Below are 24,167 nucleotides of genomic sequence, written 5' to 3' on the forward strand. Positions count from 1 at the left end.
GACCAAATCTGTCGGATGAGACGTTTGTATCTGCTTCGGAGAGTATCCTTTATAGATGTCACTTCCTGAATGCGGCTCTGTGGCACGCCCAGGTATGTATAATTCTCTCCAGCCCAAAGGTGTATGGCGCTTCCATCAACGAGCTCAGGAACTTCAGGGATGCCATTAAGTTTTCCTCGTTTCAAATAAACCTTGGCGCATTTGACTAACCCAAATTCCATTCCAATTTCCTTTGTATATCGTTCGACAATCCCCAGAGCTAGATGCAGTTGCTCTCTGTTTTTAGCATAGATCTTAAGATCGTCCATGTAAAATACATGAGTGACCTTGTGCTTTCGACCTGCAGGTTTGCCGCACAAGTACCCGTCGGAATCGCGAAGTGCTAGAGATAGTGGCAATAATGTAAGGCAAAAGAGGAGTGGGCTCATGGTGTCGCCCAGAAAGACACCTCTCTGAAAGGTGACCTTGTTAGTTGTCACACGATTTTTTCCAGATGAGATAGTAAATCTGGTTTTCCAAAGCGGCATCAATCTCTCTATGCACCCAACTATTTGCGGATGAACCCTTAAGATTTCCAAAAGACAGATGATAAGTCTATGGGAGTTCGTATCGAAAGCTTTCCGATAATCAATCCAGGCCATCGATAGGTCACGCTGGTAGAATGCTGCATCTTTGCAGACACATCTATCGATAAGCAGGTTCTCCCGACATCCGGCTACGGCTTTCTTTGAGCCTCGTTGTTCATACATTTCTTGCCACACAGGTTCAATTGCCCGAACAATCCTATCATTTAGGATAGCTGTGAATATCTTATAAAGTGTGTTCAGACAAGTTATTGGCCTTTAATTCTTCGGGTTAGCTGAGTTTCCTATTTTCGGCAGGAGTATTGTGCGTCCTTCCACCAACCACTCTGTAATCGGCTCTTCCGACTTCAAATATGAGGTGAAAATACGGGCTAAATGCTGATGGGTTGAAGAAAACTTCTTTCACCAGAAGGTTTTGATACAATCTAGTCCTGGTGCGGAATAGTTCTTCATCCCTCTTATTACTTTTTTCACCTCCTCGGTAGTGATGGGTGGGCATTCTTTATCAGGTGTTATGAGGACAACACATGACGCCTTGAAGCTATTTATATTTTCTGAGTCTTCGTCCAGTCTATACTGAACTTCGTAGACTTCTCTCCAAAATACTTCGACCTCCTCTGGTTAGGGTGGGTGTTCGACAGTAACTGGAGGGTCTTGGAAGAGTCGATATGGGTCAAAGAGAAACTGTTGATTTTCTCTGACCCACCTCTCCCTCCGCTCTAGACTTCTCTTAGCGTCAGATAGTATTCGTATTCTCTCAAAAATATGCTGCCTGATGGCCAGCAGCTTTGACTTGTTAAGGGTGTGATAACGGGTCCGGAGTTCGCGCGTGAACTTTTGAACCTTGGCGGTAAAATTCCTGCCAGATGCGATGTAACCAATCACACACTGAATGCAGGACGCGTTCTGTCTTGACCAGCCTATCTTTATGGCAAATTGATGCATTCGCCTTTTGGTCTTATGATCAACCGTTGGTTTTGTTTTACGGTTCGCATCGGCCAAAGCTCTCGCTGCATTATACACACAATAATTGAAAAACCAGAGGTCGGATTCTCTGGAAAAATGTCCACGAAGCTCGTCATCCATTTTAGCCAGATCTTTAGGCTTGAGAGAAACCTTAGTGTTGATATTTCTCCGGGTCGTAAAGCATCGCTCTTCATCTATTGGATGCCTGCCCGCGCTTGGTCTTAGTGTCGCCTCTCTTTCTCTGTTGCCGGCTTGTTCTAGCTGTAGTAGACTAGGCGTTCTGCTTACATAGCCCCTTTTACGGAGTAGTTCAGCATTATTTCGCAGACGTTGCTGCGAAAAGTGCGATAGCTCCGTGTGTTTCTCGCACCACACAGCATGCAGCCGTGCTATGTAACCCCGTTCAGGGGCAACACTCGCATCGTAGCACTCTAGCAAGTCGTGATTCAGACGCTCCGTCCATCCAAAGGTCACGAGATCCCGCCGATCCATCGCATTGAATCCATTTTCATTGACTCCCCCAGCTCTAGATTGGTCGACATTGTTGGCCGACCGATTGTCGAGAGCCCCTTGGTACAGGGACCCTCTATCCGCAACCCGAGGACGCGTTCGGTGGCTTTGTCATAGGCCCTTCGGTTTGATTGTGGAGGAATCAAATCCGAACCGAATGGCTCTCCGGCGGGGAATCGAACCCCGGTCTCCCACGTGACAGGTGGGGATACTTACCATTATACTACTATATATATATGTATGTATGTGTGTGTGTGTGTATACATACGTCACGCATTGATACTTTTAGTTCAAGTTGCGGCCAACTGTTTGCGCTGTGCTTCTTCATATTTCTACCATTGAGTTGATAGGGCCTGGGCTTAAAGCGGCAATAGTAGCTGGACAGGCATATACTCGAAAGGTGACTGTGAGCTGTAATTAAAGTTATTCTTGCAAAGCTTTTAGTTTATTATTGTTTACGTGAGTTATAATAAGCTCTAAATTGTATGCGAAAACAGCTTAAACGGCAGCTGTGCGTTAAACTGGGTATTCTAACCTATAGAACTTTATGAGGTAAATATCGATAATCAAAGAAGTCATAAATTCTTAAAAAAGAAATTGATGAAGATGCATTTTCAACCAAAAATTGAATAGTTAAATTTTCAGTTGAAAAGTTAATGATTAACCAAAAAGATACATTTATTTAATAAAATTATCAAATATTCAACTGAAACAGATTAATTTCAAAACATAAAGATACATTTTTGAGAAAATAGTTGAACTTTCTACCAAAAAAATTAATCCTAAGCTAAACCCGTAAATCTTTCATTGGAATACTTAAATTTTCAAACAAGAAAATCAATTTCCAATACCCAAAATACGATTTCTCAATGAAATACATTAATTTTTCACAGAATGATTGAATTTTCAGCTGAAAAAGACAAATGTTCAACTAAATAGTTGACTTTTAACTAAAAAGATTAAGGTTTAATCAAACTGATGAATTTTCAAATAAAATAATTAATCTTTAACTAAAATAGTTGAATATTAAACTAAAAAGATTAATTTTCCACCTAGAAGATTACTTTCCACCAAAAACTCACCTCGTTCGTTCTATTTATACTCACAAATAAAGAAAATACTGGTATTTATGTGATTTAAATTATTTTATAACCATGTAAGGTATACTTGTTAACCTTTAGTAATCTGTCCGACTATAGAGTCGCGGCTGTCCGAGTACTGCAGCACTTCGGCGCTTTATTGTCCCAGTACTGCATTAAAGCAACTGTTCATATTTTCACCATTATTAACAAAATTTCAAAGTCATTTTCAATTGCTTTAATGTAATTATCTCATTAAATCCATAGTGAATCGATTAGTTACAAGGAAGTTCTACAAACACAGATTTTATGGATAAAAAATTACGCGCGAACCTACCCTTATTTACGTGCTGTCCCGGTATTAAGTACTTTACCTTATGTCCGAGAAATCTTGGTTTTTGCCGAACGCGTTCGTGCCACTACGCGAGTACACATGTACCGGCTGATGCCGCAATGGCAATACTTCTTTTATTATTTTGTATTCTTTTTTTCTTCACGTATTAATCTTTATTACTATTCTGGCACAAAATTTCATTTTTAGTATCAGTATGTCCGTTTAAATCAAAGGAACAAATTTCCGCTAATTTTCCGTTGTGTTCCCAGTTTGCAATAATTATTCACGGTCAGTAAAATTAAAGAATTCGAATTCTTGCTGCTCAAAGTTTTTTCAAATTAAAAAAAAATAAATACTGAACTCTAAAGTAAAGTACTTGAAGTAGGATTAATGAATTTCACTCTTTTAAAACTTTAAACAAAAATTTTATTTAAACAATTTTTGGTTCAACCGCTCAATAATTTATACGTATAAAATAGAACGCATTAGAACTTTTCAATCGAACAATTTTAAATTTAATGCAAACATTGTACAGTTCAAAGATGATGTAGTTCATAGAATACAAATTGAGGTTATTATTTTCCATTCTCTTAATTGAACAGTGAATAAACAAATTGTTAAATATTTTTAATGGTATGATTTTAAGCCAGAAACATTAATTTTTTTAATGAGAAGTTGAAATATTTTCATTTTGATTAGCTTTAAATTGATAATTTTGTTGTTGTTAATTTTTGAAATAATTTTAAACCTTTTCTGGGAATTATGTTTTCAAAATTAAAAATAATGTAAAATCTTCGGAGAAATATAAACAAGAAGTGCTTATTACCTTACACGGAAAAAAGTACGCTGTAAGATATACTCGGAAAAGTGATGTAATATTACTCTGTGGCGCAATAACGGAGCCTTTCGTGCAACCGCAGAGTAATTCTAACACTTTGGGAGAAATTAGCGAACCTCACTGCATCAAAGTACAAGATTTACTCTATGACACTGTAAATCCGTATCCAGATCGAATGGGGATGAGTGATAATTTAACAATGACACCTAGTAATCCGTACTTCGTAGCGAGCGCTAGATACAGCTCGCATGGTACACTGCGTGTCGCGTAAGAGTAGAGGTTACACCGAGGGGCTATTCACTCTCGTATTTAACGTATGAGATCATTTTTTAGTTGTGCCTATAACGTAACTAATGCTCGAAGTAATGCTGCTTAGAGTGTACAGTGTTCAAAATCAGTAGACTATGCGAAGACAGTTCAGAAGGAAGCAGTCCTTTTTCGCCATCGTTCCGGTAACACGTGATCACTGTGAACGGGTGACGTTTTGTTTGAATTTGTACAACGTCCATTTGCGTCGCCCATTTGTGTAACAACTGAGCTTCTTTGCATGCAATTTTCACGATTATAAATTGAAAATTTGTGTTTGTAAAGCTGAAGTCAGGAATTTCGTATCTCCCGTCCGCACAATAATTTCAAACAGTTTTACACTGAAAGAAATATTATAATAATACTTGATATTTCAATATTCATAACTGATATAGTCGATTACGATTTAGGGAAATCGTGTAAATATTAAAATTATTGTTAACGTAATTACGAAACTTTACAATTAGAGTATGAAAACTTAATATGTTTAGAACAAGAATTGATATATTCAATAGCAAAGATTGATATTTTATGTATTAAAACGCAGAATAAGAAAAATTGATAATGACATATTCAAATAGTATAGAAGCTATTATAGGAATTAATAGATTGAGGTACAAAAGTTAATATAAATATTATACAAATTAATATAGTCAAAGAGAAAGTGAAAGGTAACAAGAAATATTTTTATTTTTTGTGATAGACTCTAACAGAAATTGTAATCTTCAGTTGAAGAAATTGCAAAACACTATATCAAAAAATCCGAATAGCTCCGATCATCTCCCGAGGTTAGCGGAATCCGCCGATTGTACCTCATAGCCGAGCGCTCACGATGTGAATCGCAGAACTTCGTGTTTCCCGCTAAACTGGTCAAGATTCATGAATGGACACGTGTTTTCCAGTGTTTTGTTTTTAAGGCAAGAGTGGTATTAATTGGCTAAAGTATACATTTTTTGTGATATTCAACTTACAATATATAAAAATTATTAGTTGAAAATTTCAAGAATTTTTCCAATCAGGTATTGAGCATCAGATTACAAAGCATTGCTAAAGATTCTAGAAGGTTTCAATATATTTTAAAGATTTTAAAACATTTAAAAGGATTTTTGAACGTTTTACAAAGATTTTATGGATGTGGACGATTTAAAAGATGCGTGTACATTAGGGTGGTCCAAAATCATACCTTTTGATATTTTTTAAGATTAGAGACCATGCCACCCCTCCTCCCATTTTGTGAGGTTCCCGGAATAAAAAATTTCCTTCAAGCTTGAGCCAAATCGGTTAATATTAAGACGTGCCGCAAAGGTCCTGAAAATCCCATAAGATTACCATGGGGAAATTTTGGTTTTCGGAACAATGGAATTCAGATTTCTGGATATAAACTTAGCTTGAGGGAGATATTAAAAATTTGTTAAGGTTTCTCTAATCAATCATTTCCATTAAATAACTTAAAATTTTGATGCCCCCCCCCCCCTTGTGGAGCTCCAAAAATACCCCAAAAAACTGAAATTGATATTTTTGCCCAAAATTTACACATAAATGATCTGTTTTTCCCTTTTTTGCCATAAATTATTATTTTTTTATCAAGTGAAATGTTTTTAAGTATTTTTCAACTAATTGACAATTGTCAAAACAATTTATTATGGTTTAAATATTTTTTTGCACTTACTTATTGAAAGGTAGATTTTTTATATTTGATTGGACAATTAGACATATTCAGGAATAATTATCTTTGTTTCAAGCATTTAGTATTTGTTTAAACAATTAATTATTATTTAATTGCAACATTTTCTTAAAAATAGGTATAAAACTCTAGTGTTTTTTAAACTTTAGTTAGCTTTTCTGCTTATTATTAAATATCTACATCATATAGATATTAGTAACCTATTTTGTAATGAATTCATATTTGTTTAAACATTTTTTTTCGAAACTAAATGTATGAAATTTATGTTTTTCTGCAATTTTTGTAATAATTTGTCTCTGTAAAGAGCAAAATTTTTTGTTTAAACCATTATTGTATTGTTTAATAAATTTATTAAACATTCATGTAACATGTTATCAGAAATTGTGATTCAAAAATCTGATTTTGGTCTCAACTCAATTAAGTATACCGATTATTGTTAAATATTTAAACGTTAAGCAAATGCTTTAAATAACTAATATTTGTTCATAAAGTGTTTTACATTGGTCATGAAAAGTTAATTTTTTTAGCAAGGCTTCATTATATAAAAATTACATTCAATTTTGTCGTTCTGAAATTATTTTTATATTTTTTTCCTTTAAATCACTCTCGTAGACAAACTCGTTTGTCCTCTGAAAGCTCAAAGTAAGTTTTTTTTTGTTTATGTTGATCCCGCAGATTAGCTGTTAGTATTTTTAAAGGAATTAGAAATATTGGTATTTTTTTAACGCCACTGAAAATTAAAACACAACATTTTACTCTCAACAATGAAAAATTACCACAATAATTGCAAAAAAACAGAAAATCCAAAAATTTGTTCCAGAAAAAAGTGGTTTAAACAAACAAAATTTATTTAAACAAATAGGAATTTATTACAAAATAAGGTAATAGTATCTATATGACGCAGATATTTAATCATAAACAGCAAAGCTAACTAATATTTTTTAAACTAGATTTTTATACCTATTTTTAAGAAAAAGTTACAAGTAAATAATAATTAATTGTTTAAACAAATACAAAATGCTTGAAACAAAGATAATTATTCCTGAAAGTGTCCAATTGTCCAATCAAACATAAAAATCTACCTTTCAATAAGTAAGTAAAAAAATATTTAAACCAAAATACATTGTTTAGACAATTGTTAATTAGTTGAAAAATACTTAAAAACATTTCAATTGACAAAAAAAATAATTTATGGAAAAAAGGGAAAAATAGAGCATTTATGTGTGAATTTTGGGCAAAAATGTCAATTTCAGTTTTTTAGGGCATTTTCGAAATTCGGTTGTTTCGACCACCCTAGTGTACATCACTAGTTTAAAAATATTTCACAACAATTTTACAGGGCTTTTAAATATTTCATGAGATTTAAAGGATTTCAAACATTTTAAAAAGGGTTACAGTATACTAGATTTCAAAGATTGTAAACCAGTTAGAAGATTTTAAAAGTATTTCACTAAGATTTCAAAGAATTCGATGATTTCAACGAACAAAAAAATTCACAAAGATTTCAAAACATTTCACAAAATTTTTCCAAAGATTTCGAACATTTCATAAAGATTGCAAGGATTTCCAAGAGTTGAAAATGGCATTTACACCAGATTTCTGAATTTTTACAAAGATTTCGAACATTTACAAAAATTGTGAAGCTTTCAAAAGAATTTCAATATTTCAAAGACGTTAAACAATCAAATAAGGTTCTAACAAATTTGAGAAGATTTGAAACGTTTCAATGATTTCAAACTAACACAAAAGGTTTAACAAACAAATTTTAAACAAAGCATTCACAAATACGTCATAAAAAATTTACAAAGATTTTAGTTATTTTAACAATTTTAGGGATTTTAAATATTTTACAAAAATTGAGAATGATTTCGAAGGAATTCACAGAAATTTCAAGATTTCACAAAGATTTTAAGTACTTCAAGAGATTTCAGAATTCTTTATTTTAAATGGGAGAAAATGATTCCAATCTTTCTAATATTTGAAATTATGGTCCTACTTAAATTTAATATAGTGAATTTTAAATATCACATTTTCTTTTACAAGTTTTGTAGAACTTTTACTAATTTTTCAAAGTGAATTTTTCATAGATTATTAATAAATACTATACTACTTTTAATATACATACCCGATTTCCCTAAATCGTAAAAGATTATACTAAACTGTAATATCGGTTTTAACATATTTTGTAACTAAATTTCTATGGGTGTAGTAAAAAAACTATTTTTTTCTACGCGACAGTCCCAAAATTTTTAATTTATTTATCTTGTTTATCAAAATTTAAGTTGTTATAAAACATCAAACATTATCAAGCACGCATAATTTTCAAAAATATCCAAAAATTCTAAATATTCAAAAATTTGAATTTAACAATGATTTTTGCTAATTAAACAAAATATTTTTGAATTAAATGTCGTTCCTGCATCAAGGCAAAGTAGTTTTACAAAAAAGAAAAAAATTATACTATAAATAACACTATTTGTCAATTTCCTTATTACATTTGTTTTTAACAATTAAATGGATCAATAAAAAATTATTTCTATTCTGTAATTCGACACATATTGATTTAGGATGATTTCAAGTATAGTTAAGCAGTTTTTGCAGCATAAAAAATTCGAGGAAAAATCTCACATTTTTCATACTTCGAGTGAAAATATTATAAATAAATAAAGAAACAAGCAGAAATTTCGAGGTGAAGATTCTTGAAAATTTAATGCACTTTAATTATAAAAAAAATGAAGACCAGGCCACAAGAGAAGGCTCTGGGTTTTTTAAAAGAAAAAAGTGAATTTTATCCCCTCCACTGTGCCTCGGTTCTCGCAGAGCGTCGTTTAACGTCGATTAGTGCTGTTAACGCTATCTAAAGCAGCGATTCCCAAACTAGTGCCGCCGGCCGATGAGGCTGCCGCCGGCAGGGGGATTCCACCCCGGGCCGGGCAGCTAGGCAGGCTCCTCGCTGCGACCAGAAGGCTACTTTCCTCGACTTTTGTGTACCTACCACGAATGACCCTTTCATTTTATGAACTTGCAATAATTGAAATTATAAAGACTTAGCTCAATTAAATTTTAATTAGCTGAATCAATTTCGTAATATAATTTAAATAAAATGAAAACAATATTTTTGAAAATCGGTTAATATCCGAACTAATAAATGAAATATTTACAAATCTTGTGAATGCAACAAAAGTGCGATAACTCTTGAAGTTATTATCCGATCTTCTTCTACCTTTTTTTAACGTTTATTTGATAATCTAACAAATGTAAAGGAACTTACTAAAATTCTATTGATTAATATTTAACCAACTTTTCATTTTTCTCAACCGGCTCTAATTCTCTAACAACGAAAAGGTCAGCGAAGCAAGCAACCGAGCACGAACGACTAGCGTCCCGTGTCTCACTTGGGTTCCAGTATTGTGAAAGAAATTGAGGGTGGGGCCCTGTCGCTCCCCATAAAGTGCATAAAAAGTTTGGAAATCGCTGATCTAAAGCAGCGATTCTCAAACTAGCGCCGCCGGCCGATGAGACTGCCGCCGGCAGGGGGATGCCTCCCCGGGCCGAGCAGCTAGGCAGGCTCCCCTCTGCGGCCAGAAGGGTACTTTCCTCGATTTTTGTGTACCTACCACGAAAGACCCTTTCATTGTTATGAACTTGCAATAATTGAAATTATAAAGACTTAGCTCAATTAAATTTTAATTAGCTGAATCAATTTCGTAATATAATTTAAATAAAATGAAAACAAAGTTTTTGGAAATCGGTTAATATCCAAACTAATAAATGAAATATTTACAAATCTTGTGAATGCAACAAAAGTGCGATAACTCTTGAAGTTATTATCCGATCTTCTTCTACCTTTGTTTAACGTTTATTTGATTATCTAACAATTCTAAAGGAACTTACTAAAATTCTATTGATTAATATTTAACCAACTTTCCATTTTTCTCAACCGGCTCTAATTTTCTAACAACGAAAAGGTCAGCGAAGCAAGCAACCGAGCACGAACGACTAGCGTCCTGTGTCTCACTTGGGTTCCAGTATTTTGACAAAAATTGAGGGTGGCGCCCCTGCCGCTCCCCAGAAAGTGCATAAAAAGTTTGGGAATCGCTGATCTAAAGCAGCGATTCCAAAACTAGCGCCGCCGGCCGATGAGGCTGCCGCCGGCAGGGGGATGCCTCCCCGGGCCGGGCAGCTAGGCAGGCTCCCCGCTGCGGCCAGAAGGCTACTTTCCTCGATTTTTGTGTACCTACCACGAATGACCCTTTCATTATTATGAACTTGCAATAATTGAAATTATAAAGACTTAGCTCAATTAAATTTTAATTAGCTGAATCAATTTCGTAATATAATTTAAATAAAATGAAAACAAAGTTTTTGAAAATCGGTTAATATCCGAACTAATAAATGAAATATTTACAAATCTTGTGAATGCAACAAAAGTGCGATAACTCTTGAAGTTATTATCCGATCTTCTTCTACCTTTTTTTAACGTTTATTTGATTATCTAACAAATCTAAAGGAACTTTCTAAAATTCTATTGATTAATATTTAACCAACTTTTCATTTTTCTCAACCGGCTCTAATTCTCTAACAACGAAAAGGTCAGCGAAGCAAGCAACCGAGCACGAACGACTAGCGTCCTGTGTCTCACTTGGGTTCTAGTATTGTGACAAAAATTGAGGGTGGGGCCCCTGCCGCTCCCCAGAAAGTGCATACAAAGTTTGGGAATCGCTGATCTAAAGCAGCGATTCCCAAACTAGCGCCGCCGGCCGATGAGGCTGCCGCCGGCAGGGGGATGTCACCCCGGGCCGGGCAGCTAGGCAGGCTCCCCGCTGCGACCAGAAGGCTACTTTCCTCGACTTTTGTGTACCTACCACGAATGACCCTTTCATTGTTATGAACTTGCAATAATTGAAATTATAAAGACTTAGATCAATTAAATTTTAATTAGCTGAATCAATTTCGTAATATAATTTAAATAAAATGAAAACAAAGTTTTTGAAAATCGGTTAATATCCGAACTAATAAATGAAATATTTACAAATCTTGTGAATGCAACAAAAGTGCGATAACTCTTGAAGTTATCATCCGATCTTCTTCTACCTTTTTTTAACGTTTATTTGATAATCTAGCAAATCTAAAGGAACTTACTAAAATTCTATTGATTAATATTTAACCAACTTTTCATTTTTCTCAACCGGCTCTAATTCTCTAACAACGAAAAGATCAGCGAAGCAAGCAACCGAGCACGAACGACTAGCGTCCCGTGTCTCACTTGGGTTCCAGTATTGTGACAAAAATTGAGGGTGGGTCCCCTGCCGCTCCCCAGAAAGTGCATAAAAAGTTTGGGAATCGCTGATCTAAAGCACGTCTAACGCAAAGAACGGCGAAATCAGCGTGACTTAAGGCAGTCATGCAATGTTTTCCTTATTCGAGAGTGAATAGCCCCTCGGGTTACACTTTCGCTCAGTAAACCTTGCTTGTTTTAATTGCTAATTTTAATTTTCAAGCTTAAAAAAAGAATCGAGTGATTATAGTTCTACTAATCTTCTTTAATAAAAACCTGAAAATAAAAACAAAAGCAGCTACTACAAATAATTTATTGAGACATTGGAGTTAAAAAAATTGTTTAAGATACAAGGTACTTAAACCTGATTGATATTCTAACTTTGAAGTTCAATTTGAACATTGAATCGAAGGCTAGCTGAAATTAGAAGAAATGAGTCTTTAAAATGAAAATTTTTTAATGCTAAGAATTTTATCAAACTTTCCTAAAAGCTATAGGAATTATTTATACGTATTTATAAAATATAAGAATGCACATTATGTGATATAATAAATAGTATAATAGTATAATAAATTGAAAACATAGGTAAGTGAAGTAAACGGTGTTTATTTACATATTTTTTAATTTTATTCCTAGAAAAATATTTGAAGGGTTGCAGTATACAGAATTAGATATATAACAAACAAAAACAAAATTTTTTAGAAAACCGAAATAGCTTTCTGTAAAATTGAAATCAACATCTAAAGATAAAAACAAAAGTTACTTCCTAGCTTAAATGTTTTTTATTTGAGGCCAAAAAGTATGATTAAATACAAGTACCCAGTTCCGAAAAATAAAATGTGGAAGTTTACAATCTCAAAGAGATTCAAATTTCGTGGGTTTTGAAAATTGTGTTTAAACAGCGATTGTAAATTTATTTTTCAACTTTAAAACGTGATAAAAAGTTGCCCGTGAAACATGAGGAGGCAGAATAAGAATAAAAAAGAGCTTATAAAAAAACTTATTCTGTCCCGGGAAAATAAAGATTTAGTGTGGCGGTATCGCACTGTAACAGTCCGAAAAGTTTTAAAAGTGGCTTTTAGTAGAAATTGAAGATTTTATGTCCATATTAAACTAAAAAATGAATTTTCTACTGAACTAATGAAGATTCAACACAAGAACTGAATTTTTAATAAAATAATTTAATCTTCAACAAAGTATAGTGAAATTTTCAAACAAATTAATTTTGAATTAATTTTCTGCCAAAAAAGTATTTTTGTAACAAATTGGTTCAAACATTCAACCTAGTAGTTGAATTTAAAAAAAAAATAAACAAATTTTCAATATAAAAATTTAATATTTGATATTTAGAATCATGAAGATTTCTAATTTAAATACCAACTACTAAATTTTTTTTATTGGAAATTCATCTTTTCTGGTTTACAATTCAACTACTAGATTGAATGTTTGAACCGATTTGTTACAAAAATACTTTTTTGTATAAAATTAATCTTCTTGGTTGAAAATTTTACTATACTTTTTGAAGATTAAACTATCGCGTTTGAATGTGCTCGATTAGGACTGGAGGTCTGAGCGCGGTCACAAAAAATCAATAACTTTTGATCTACTACGAAATACAAACTTTTTTTTTCACCAAAATTTTCGGAAGAGATTGTAGAATCTATTGGCACGTAAAAGAATTCTTTTACAGGCGGAGAAGTTTGATTAATTTTCAATTGTTTAAAACAAACGATTATTTAAGCAATGAAAGAATGTTTTTTACGACCAAAATTTTTTTAGCGTAAAGTATACTTCGTAATAAAAATTTTCATAACTTAATTATTGAATTTCGATAAACCGTTGGCAAGTAATCCATGAAAAAAAATGATCAAGATATTCGATTGTTAGAAACTTAGAAAAAAAAGTTTTACAAAAATATTTTAGGGGAGTGATTTTTATATAAAAACGAATCGAAAACTGTATAAATTAATTTAAAATAGAGCTATCGATTTAAAAGTGGCACACTTGAGATATTTGGACCCACAAATTATTTTTCTATTTTCCTTCGTGCATACTAAGGAAAAGCTTACGTAACTGACTTCGCGATTACGGTCCATTTTCTCGTAACTGACAATGTTAAATTCGACCTAAACGACAATGCCACTTGCGTAAGATTTTCCTTAGTGCGGCAGATATGAAGTTTATTATAGTGTCAATACATCTTTTAGTTTTTATCAGTATAAAATTAATAATTAATTATGAAAGTAAACTTAATATAGTAAGCTTTTGACACAAAACGAAAAAGAAGATCTTACAATTTCACACTGCGTAATTGGTGCGGGGTGACGCCCTATAGTGGTATTCCGGATTACTATTTCAAACTGCACCATCTACTTTGTTTCCCACTATTTATCCCAGTATTAAAGAGGATATCTTGCAAGTTGTAAACTGTATAATTCACCATTTTTCATTCACAAGCGGACAACGTAACGTCTGCCGTCTTGTAAGTGAAACCTTACAATGTGGAGCAGTAATTTAAACAGCGTGTGCCAACGCTCTGCCACTCTACAATGTCAAACTGTAATAGCTGCTCTATCTATTGCTACAAATGGTATTTCGACTAGTACACTCTCAGATTACTGGTTCGCACTGCACTCAATACTGTGAAAACTGTTTATTACACACTGGGTACGCTTTAAAACTCAGATTTACTATTCGAAATTGTACATCTTCCAGTGTACTTTTTTCCGTGTAAAACGTTTTAGAACCCTTAATTCGGTTTTTAATTTTATTTCAAAATTTTTCAAAAGCTACACTTCATTTTAAATGTTGTTAAATCTTTTTAAAACTTCTAAATATGTTTTTAAATTATTAAAATTTCTTTTAATTTTTTTGTACTCTGCAAAATTAAGGAAATTACCTTAAAACGTCTTACATTCTGTTTGATAATTTTGGAAATCTTTTAAAATCTTTTTAATTATTCCCCTTAAATTAATTTTTCTAAATGAAAAGTCCTTTCTTATTTTCCTAGGAATAGAAAGAAAACGGTTTGGGAGCGTTCACTTATGATGTCAAGCACCGAGGAGCAGGGGTGAGGGGGGGGGGGGGGGGGGGGGGGGGGGGAGTCATTCTGCGTGTGTTATCATGGAGGGTTTTCTTGTGTTGTGTTTAATTTACGACCTAAGAAGTATTAAGTCCATATGTATCCTAGCTGTTTGATATTTTGTTTGAGAAGAATAAAAAAGTGTTAATAATCAGGTTTATATTTTTCATTATGTTCATGTAACGTTTTATTCCCATATTTGAGAAGATTCGGAAAAGTATTTCATAATGACAGGCGTAACAGGGGAAACTTATACATTTTTTGTTCCTAGCCTGAAAAATAGACATGTTTTGTAATTATTTAAAATCATTTCAAAATTTACAATAATATTGAATCTTTTCAAAATAAACAAGTGTTAAATTGTTTTTCATACATTAAAAGTTAACAATTTAAATTACAATTTAACCATTTTTAAATTTAAAAAATTAAAATTGTTCCGTTGAAAGTTTTTAGCTCTTTGAAATTTTGATGATTCAAGGCTTTCTATCTCGAAATGTCTAGTTTTTAATATTCGATTATAATTGCTCTTTTTATATGAGCAGTCATATATTGCTACCAATTGAATAATTCTCTCTTTTCTAATTACATTTTTTAAACTTGAATGGGTTAAAAATGTAATAGTTGAGACTGATGCAGTATTATGATAGAATTTGAATTTGAATCATCTGAACGTTAACTTTCATTTAACTCCTAAACTAAAATACTTCAAGTATAGTTCGATTGAAAAAAATATCAAGTTATAATTACATTTGATCAACCAAAAATTTTTTTATCAACGAAATTCTATGCGAACCTGACTTAATTTGCAATTGTTGAAGTCGTTAAAACTGCATTTTGAAATGTTTTAAATTGAAAATTCACGCCTAAAAACTATCCTAAAAATGGTAAAATTTGTTAAATAGAAGATTTTTTAACCGTGCATATAAACTAGTAAGAATATCATAATCGAACAAGTTGACAATTCAACTTAAAATTTAAAGCAAGCTGAAATCAACTTATTCTGAATCTGTACATAATATTTCAGAAAAGAGAAAAGATAGAAAGATTATTTCTCAAAGTACAATAAGTGATCATGTGATATGAAATTTGTGATATTTCAAATTATTGCATAGATTTTTCTCCAAAAATTGTGGAAAATTCTGGGTCAAATAATAAATTCACTTTTATTTCGTGGGGTTTCCTGGTCACCACAAATTCTTGATAATTTCCCGGTTTCCTGGACGAGCGGCCACCCTGAATAACTTTGATACGTCATCTTCTACATTTAATACAAATTATTCAGTTCAGTATGAACTTTTAATTATTTTATTTTAAGTTAATTGATTTAAAATTATATCAATATTTTTCTATTTTTAATTGAGAAATAGAGGCTTCTCATCCCCACTGATATAATGAATTAATAAGAACACGTGGCGTGGCTCCTCCTTAGTAAGGTTATATTTTTCTCACAAGCGCTATTATAATTTACATTCAGTATATAAACGATTTCCAGATATACACATCTATGTATGTCTGCATTGCGTGCAAGCATTTATATGCATAAGTTAAAATAGCTGTCAGGCTTAAACTGATAATGTATTGCGTAGTATGACTGAGTTGTGTACATGTGCTTGTCAGGATATTGGTCCTAATGTGAATTAGTAGTGTTAAGCTCTCTCGCTGCAGTTGCACATTTTTCCTTCACTCGATTCTTTCTAACGATAAGTCCTAATTTTTCGTATAGCGGATTTCAGAATCTCATATTGTTTCTACGAAAGTTTGAAAAGCAAGTTTGAATAAAAAATAATATCACATTTTGAGAAAATAGAGAGCATGTTTCTTTTGCTCGAGGGACACGTTTTCTCAAATTTGTCAGGTGATCAAAAATCAAATTTTTAAATAAATAAAAAACAGTGAGAATTTATTTTTAGCTCCAAAACTTGTAAGCCTTCAGCTCAAGGAGCTATTTACTACGGAATCTAGAAATCTTAAAACAGTGAATGCGGCATTCTACATTAAGGCCATGTGACGAGAGGGTCACGTGACCATACCTGGTCTTCGATTTTTCTTCCCCAACTTACGTCTAAACGAAATGAGGTATCGCTCTGAAAGTTTGGTAAAAGAAAGAGGAGGTAATAAAGTCCATGTCTCTGCTTTGTTCCGGTGGAAAATTTGAGAAAAAATTTTTTTTGAAGAAAATAGCAGTGGAAGTTTTCTTTCCCAACTTACGTCCACACGGAATGAGATATCGTGTTAAAAATTTCGCACGATACATAGAAGGCATGCAAGAATTTGTCTCTGGTCCCTAATAACTAGAGTAGTGAAAAAAGTTGTTTTTGAATTTCGATTTTGGAGAAATACCGATCGTGCAGCCGTCAAACCCTGCAAGCAATTTGCAATGTTGTCAATGGGCTAGTTATGAGGTTTATATTTATCAAAGTGGGACAAAACAACAAAAATCGCTCACGAACATCATGCACCAATAATGCAAAAACTAATTTTTGCACTTGAAATGCAAATAAACATATTTGGCCTGACATACGTATCAGTCTGGTATCAACTGTGTCAAAGCAGCACTAGCGCAGCGAGTAGACAACTTCTAACTTCTAGGGTCTGTGGGTAAAACAGATTGCATGACTACCGTAAGTGAAAGTTAAAAGTCAAACTTCTGCTGTAAAAACTAAATGTGTCCGTCGATAATCATTATTTGTATAAATAAACTTTTTTCTTCCTCCAACTCTTTGTAAGGCCACAAACGATCCTTTAATATTTATTAACATTTCCCGAAAAAAATTTCCGCGTTATTTAAACTTTAATTTTTCAATATGGGTGAAAAATACTGATCTTAGGGCTGACTTGATCAGCTGTTACACTCATCACATGGCCTTAATAGGGTTACCATTTCTTCACAGTACGAAAGAAGGACAACTAAAAATTCCGAATCTGGCCTTAATTCAATAATATAGTAAAGGCGGGTTTCTTTAATTTCAAATAATGTAAACCATGAATGTTCAATAAAATGAGTTTATTTTATTTGGGCGTACCGGGTAGATTCACCGTAGGCACCTGGTATTATGTACCGCTCGGCGAAAAGCAGGCGGAAAATTTTTCATCTGACCCAATTTGAAACTGTCCGCTAGAACGATCGGTACCGGAAATCTACCCGCTACCCCCAATACGTAGCCAGTAGGACCAGTGACAACACTGGAGTAGTTCTATCTCTCACTATACATCGTGGACGATAAAAAAAACATGTCATTTTGGTCAGAAAGAAGGACATTTTCAACGAATGGAGGACTTTGGAGGACAAGGCGGTAAAGGAGGACATGTCCTTTTGAAAGAGGATGTTTAGTAACCCTATGTATTGATTTTTTGTAGAAATTTCCAAGATTTTTTTTAGGTTGTCGGAAGTTCCCAGATTTTTGACGCTGCGGTTTGACGATTCGGTTAAACTTGGCGACTTTCGGATTCAGTGAGCTGTTCATTCCATGCATAGGAGCGTATTTTGGACTCCTCCACACCACCTCAGCTCTGTCCACACTTAATCAAAGATTTCAAACGTTTCTCACGAATGATCGATTGCTGAGAGATTGCTAAGAATTTTTCCAAGACTTTCCTGAAGATTTCCCGCACAGCAATCTAATATTTGTTTTGTGAGTAGCCCCGCCATTCAGCTAGAATTCAGAAAAATAAAAAATTTGTATTGCTATGAATACGCGATTTTTCTCTGTCTAAATATCCCCCAACGGAAACAGAAAAAGTGTAAATCCTATTCTTCTGATTGGACTTAGTGAAATTTAACATATTTTTAATTGTTAAAACTTTTCATAACTTATAAATTCGACAAATATTCAAATTTATAATTTATTAATTTATTTAAACGTCTTAAAAATACATTAAAGAAATCTTTTTAAATGTGTGAATTAAAATAATTTAAACTCTTGAGAGGCGGAACTGAATTGATCAAAATTAAATTTTCAAAACTTATATTTCACATGAAGGAATTACAGCAAGTTATTGCACATATCTTGTGAACTTATTAGAAGGAATTAAATAATCTTAAAATATGAACACTTTTGGGGAATAGAAGACATCTCTGTGTGGTTATCTGTCGGTACAATTACAAGGAATAAAATACATTAAAAGCACGTTCTCTTTTGAAGATGGAAATGCCAGGAAGGTTTGCATAGTTCTTGACATAGCAGTGCAGGCACCTTCTTGGAGAAAATATTCTAAAAGTGAAAGTAATTTATAAAGGTATAAATAAAAATATTTTTAAAGTATATCGTGCTAGGCTATGTTCGAATTTCAGCCTTTAGGAAGGTTAACATCGTTCCTAACATCGGACTGCACACGCCTTTTTTAAGAAAATATTCTGAACGTAAAGATAAGTTATGAAGGTGAATATTAATATTTTTTAAGTTTATAATGTATTAGCCTAGTTCTATTTTTTCTTCTTTTCAACCGTCCTTTCACGAAACACAATCAACTGTCCTAAATTTGAGGTTAAAGTACCTAATCTGATACACTAACGTGAAATGTTTATATTTTATTTCCTGGTACTGAAAGCTCGTGAATCCACAGGGGAATGGAACCTCACTGAAAAATAGATTTTATAAATGAAAAATATTACTATTCGTATATTTTTGACTCACTTTTAATTTTAGACTATTTTCTTCAAAAATTTGTCTGAATTTCCATGATATTATGCTAAAATACTAAATTCAAAACGCGGGCTTCCCGCTCTTTGCACCTCCCTTTAATTGGTCAAACAGTGTCTCAGGCGAGACCGTATACGAACTGTGGTAGAAGGTTACTGAACTGCACAATTTGAAATAAGCGTGTATAGGGAACTTAAAATAGTTGAACTTTGAAATAGGCGATCCTTGAAATGTCCGAACACCAGACAGACACCAACATCAAAACCGGTTTTTCTTAACTCCTGGGATCTCGAAAAGTGCAGATATGAGCAGTACCAGTAAAGACAAATTTTTAATGAATTTACGCAATGAAAGCCCTAAATGCGGGCACAAGAAGCAAATTTTTGATAATATTGTAATATTATTGTCTCAAAAAGTCAGATAAGTTATAAGACACATTGTCATTCCAAATCCGGTCTCAGAAATGCTCTATCACATCAGGATTTGAAAATATTATGACCTAAAAGTTCAAAAAACGTGATTTTGGAATATATTTGAGGTTGTGTTCTGTCGTTCCTTCTTTTTTTCTTCAAAAGCTGTATATATAATTTTAAAATGTTACTCTTTCCCTTTCAAAAACGGTTAAGTTTGCTCAAATATCTTTTCTCTTCGCCAAGATATTCAATTTTAAAAATTTCATACATTAGGAAGTTTACAGGCCCGGGATACACAGGTGTCTGCTATAGTTTGGGGTTTGTGCATTTCAGGTTTGTGCGTTTGGGTTTATGGGATTGTGAGTTTCAGGTTTGTGGGTTTGTAGGTTTGCTGTTTCTGGCTTGTGAGCTTTGCTCTGTAGGTTTTAGGTCGAAAAAATACACAAGAATAGTATAGTCAGAACTATAGCACAGGCACCTGTGTATTTGCGGGCCTGTAAAATTTTTAACATTTGAAATTTTCAAAGTTGAATATATTGGCGAAAAAAATATATTTTAGCTAACTCAGCGGCATTTGAAAGGAAAATAGTAGTAGTTTAAAATGTTATGTACAGTTTTTTATGAAAAAAAGAAGGATCGACAGTACATAACCTTAAATATAGGCCAAAATAAAATTTTTTGCGCTTTTAGCTTAGAATATTTTAAAATCCTGTATTCGTAGAGAATTTTTAAGCTCGGATTTGGATTCAGCGACCTAAAATTTACCGAAAATGACTAGTCTCATCTATTGTACAATTTTCAAGTCGGACTGTGTTATTTATTGTATAATTTGTATAATTTGTATATAATTTGAAATATTGGAAAATTTCTCTTTCAATCCGTCTGCCTTGAAATTATTCTATTGACAAATTCAAAAAATGTTTCACTTCAAAGTAAAAAGTTTTCTTTTAGCAGAATCAAAAATTTTAAATATTACGTTGAACTCTTTGCCAACAATGGAAAATTATTTCTAAAGGTTCGAAAAATCCTAAAATCAAAAGTAAATAAGTTATACTATTTCAATCTAAATCAGGAGCACGAAGTTCGAGAATTGTAATTACAACCAAAAATCTCGGGTAACCCTGATTTATTATCAGATTCAGATTCTAATATACTATATTCGATTTTGTATCTTATAGAATCTGACGTTGCACCTCATAACTAATAAAGGTTAGCAACGAACCTCGGACTTCTGGCTCCCAAAAATTTTGATTGCACGAGGAAATATTTCTATAAATACCCAGACATTATGTAATATTTAATCTCAATCTTCATTTGGATTAAATAGTAGGTTTTACTTTTGGTTTTAAGAGTTTTCTACATTTTTAGAAATATTTTTTTGGATTTGCCAGATTTTAACTTTACTAGGTAAGTAATGTAATTAATTTTTTTTGTCAGACTTAAGATTGGATTTTTTCGCAATCCATCGCCCGAAAGATGTTACCACTTTTTCGGCTTTGAATTATATGCTCATGGCTATATTTTATATGCTCATCATCAGTAATATTTGGCAAGATTCTATTTACCTACGTTTTTTATAACCTTTCTTATAATTTAACAAGTTAATGATTATATTTTAATTTATAAAAGTTGAATTCAGAATATAAACGATATGATTTTTATGCAGAAAACTTTAAAAACTTTATCCAATCTTTTTTTCAATTATGTTTGCAGTATCGTTTGCAGTGATGGAATGTGGTGTAAGTTTAGCGTGGACGTCGCCAACATTGCCGTATCTGAAGAGAAAAGATTCCGAAATTCCCATATCCGAAATTCAAGGTGCCTTATTAATATCGATATACTTCATTGGATCTTTTTTTGGTTGTCTGCTAAGCCCATGGACGATGGATAGATTTGGCCGCAAGTACAGCTTCCTAATGTTCTCTGTACCCGTAATCATTGGATGGACAACAATAACGTCAGCAAACAACTACATTACTCTATGTATTGCTCGTTACGTAATTGGATTAGGCGATGGTGGTCTGCTTGAATTTATTTCAATCTACTTAGGCGAGATTACGGAAAAAAATATCAGAGGTAAGCTCTCGATAGCCACGAAATCCGCGATGCTGGTTGGCGTTTTTTATGAAAATGCAGTAGGCACTTACTTGCCATTTAGGACTTCCAACCTGATAACGATAGCCATACCTGTTATTTTTGTTATTACATTTTTCTTTATGCCTGAGTCCCCTTACGTATTCATGATGAGAGATCGGGAAAAGGACGCGATGAGATGTTTAATGAAGTTGCGAGGACTTAAGCAGCCAGAGTCAGTGCAAATTGATTTAGACATGATGAAGAAAGCTGTGTTGGAAAGTCAAGACTGTACAGGACACTCTATGTGTGAACTTTTTAATAATAAGAGCAATCTCAAGAGGCTACGTATCCTTCTAATGGCGAAAGTGACTAGGCACGTTGCGGGATCAGTTGCCATCTTGACATCCCTTCATGAAATCATGAAGGACAGTGGCAATTCTCACAATGCTGTCCTCTACGTATGCGCGTGCAAAATAGGTGCAAGTTTGATGAGCTCACAATTAATAGATAGACTAGGTAGAAGAGTACTCTTTCTAAGTTGTGGAATCTTATGCACTCTATCTCTTGGATCACTTGGTATATTCTTCTTCTTAAAACTACAGTTAGGTGCTGATGTTTCATCGATAACCTGGTTGCCGATAGCTTCTCTAATAACTTATGAAATTGGATATTATATGGGAATCAGTCCAGTAGGTTATGTTCTACAAGGAGAACTTTTCCCACTAAAAGTTAAAGGAACAGCAGTGGCCATCGTATCTGTTACAGAACAACTTTTAAGTTCCGGAGTTAGCTTTGGATTTCCACTGCTAAATCACCTAGTGGGAATGTACGCAAGCTTCTGGTTATTTTCGATATGTTGCATTACTGGTACGATGTTAGTTTTTTATAACACACCAGAAACTAATGGAAAGACTTTGGAGGAAGTAGAAGCATTGATAAACCCAACAGCAGTGAAAACTATAGTTAAGCCACTGTTGATCGAATCTAAATGAACAAATATTTTCTTTCTTTGTGACACTAGACATGAAACGTCAAGTACTTATTTAAAAGTGGAGCGTAAACTTTCAAGATAAGGAAGTTTGTCAAGTAGCTTAATAAAAGACTTCCTAAAATAGCCTGGCTATACGACGAGTTCCAAAAAGGATTATGAAAAGTAAAGAGAGGACAAGAAAGTAGAGAGAACTGAAGAGTTTTTGTTGTTGGTGCGTCCATATATAAAGAATTCAGAAACAGTCTTAATAGAAATACATGGGCATAGAACATCATTAATTACTCATTGCAATAAGGGATTGTGTGTTATAGAAGAAAATATAGTGCACTTACAATGCCCTTAAAACAAGGAGTAACTTTCTGCGAAATTTCTATTTCACTTTCAAGATCAGTTTCTCCGTCCTATCAATCTCAAACTTGCTCCCTCTCGCGCAAGCATTTACATGGCAATAGCTACAGCTACATATATATATACAGGGACGATTTGCCTCGAGGCCAGAATTGAAACCACCTCATTACCACTGAGGGCGGCTGCCGTCGGAGAATCCGTTTTGCGAATATTGGAGGTAATGTCGCGAGTGGTTTTATACAACACCCGAACCCAATGCTTAGCCTGCGGCTACCGTTCCTCATATTACGAAGACTGATGAAAAATGGAAATAGCGATTTGTCCCAAGCCTCCAACCTAAACGGTCAAGGGTCTCTACCGTTTGCACATCAACATTCAACAAAGTCTTTTATTATCCTGAATTCAATTATCTGGAAATAATTAAGTTCTTTGAATAAATCTGTGTTAATTCAATGTCACCGAGAACATCATTGTATATTAATCGCCAATATGCAGTTATGAATATTAGGTATTCATTTTATAGCTCATTGTATTTAATATGTAACCGCTTTAAAAAGCAGCATCCCATTTTTACGTTTTATATATCTATAATAAGTATCCAGTGTCGTGTGAAAACAAAACTATTATTTATAGTTTTAAATGATTCAACTTAATAAATTGAGGCATAATAAATATGGCTGGTACGTCTATTTTCATTAACTTTGAGATATAAGTTTCTTTATTAGCCTCTTCAATATTTTACAGAATAAAGATGTTTTGTTATTGTGTTTGTATACATATAGTTTCAAGAGGAATCATTAACAAAATTTTGAAATATTTTTAATTGAAATTGAATTCTTGCCAGATTTTCGGAAATTATTTCTAAAACTTTAAAAGTAGTTTTTTATCATATGGAAAATTGTCAGTTACCTTTAGATTTGATATCCTAGTTTTTATTGATGTTTGATGTTAGGGTGAAGATTAATTGACTACGAGATTCGTTTGCCTGGGACAAAAACTACATTGGACAATACTTTGTGTGCATGGGCTGATAATATA

At 33.2% G+C, this 24,167-nt stretch overlaps 1 protein-coding gene across 1 annotated transcript in view; it reads left to right on the top strand.

Annotated features, from left to right (window-relative positions):
- LOC117169895 (facilitated trehalose transporter Tret1-like) overlaps nt 1-23,784 on the top strand; it is a 31,533-nt gene extending 7,749 nt beyond the window's left edge. Inside the window, exon 2 of the mRNA XM_033356407.1 lies at nt 21,428-23,784. Coding sequence (XP_033212298.1) covers nt 21,428-22,782 — 1,355 coding nt within the window. The 3' untranslated portion in view covers nt 22,783-23,784. The remainder of the gene's footprint in view (nt 1-21,427) is intronic.
- The last annotated feature ends 383 nt before the right edge of the window (nt 23,785-24,167 follow it).

Source organism: Belonocnema kinseyi, chromosome 1, assembly GCF_010883055.1.
Source record: "Belonocnema kinseyi isolate 2016_QV_RU_SX_M_011 chromosome 1, B_treatae_v1, whole genome shotgun sequence".
Lineage (NCBI taxonomy): Eukaryota > Metazoa > Arthropoda > Insecta > Hymenoptera > Cynipidae > Belonocnema > Belonocnema kinseyi.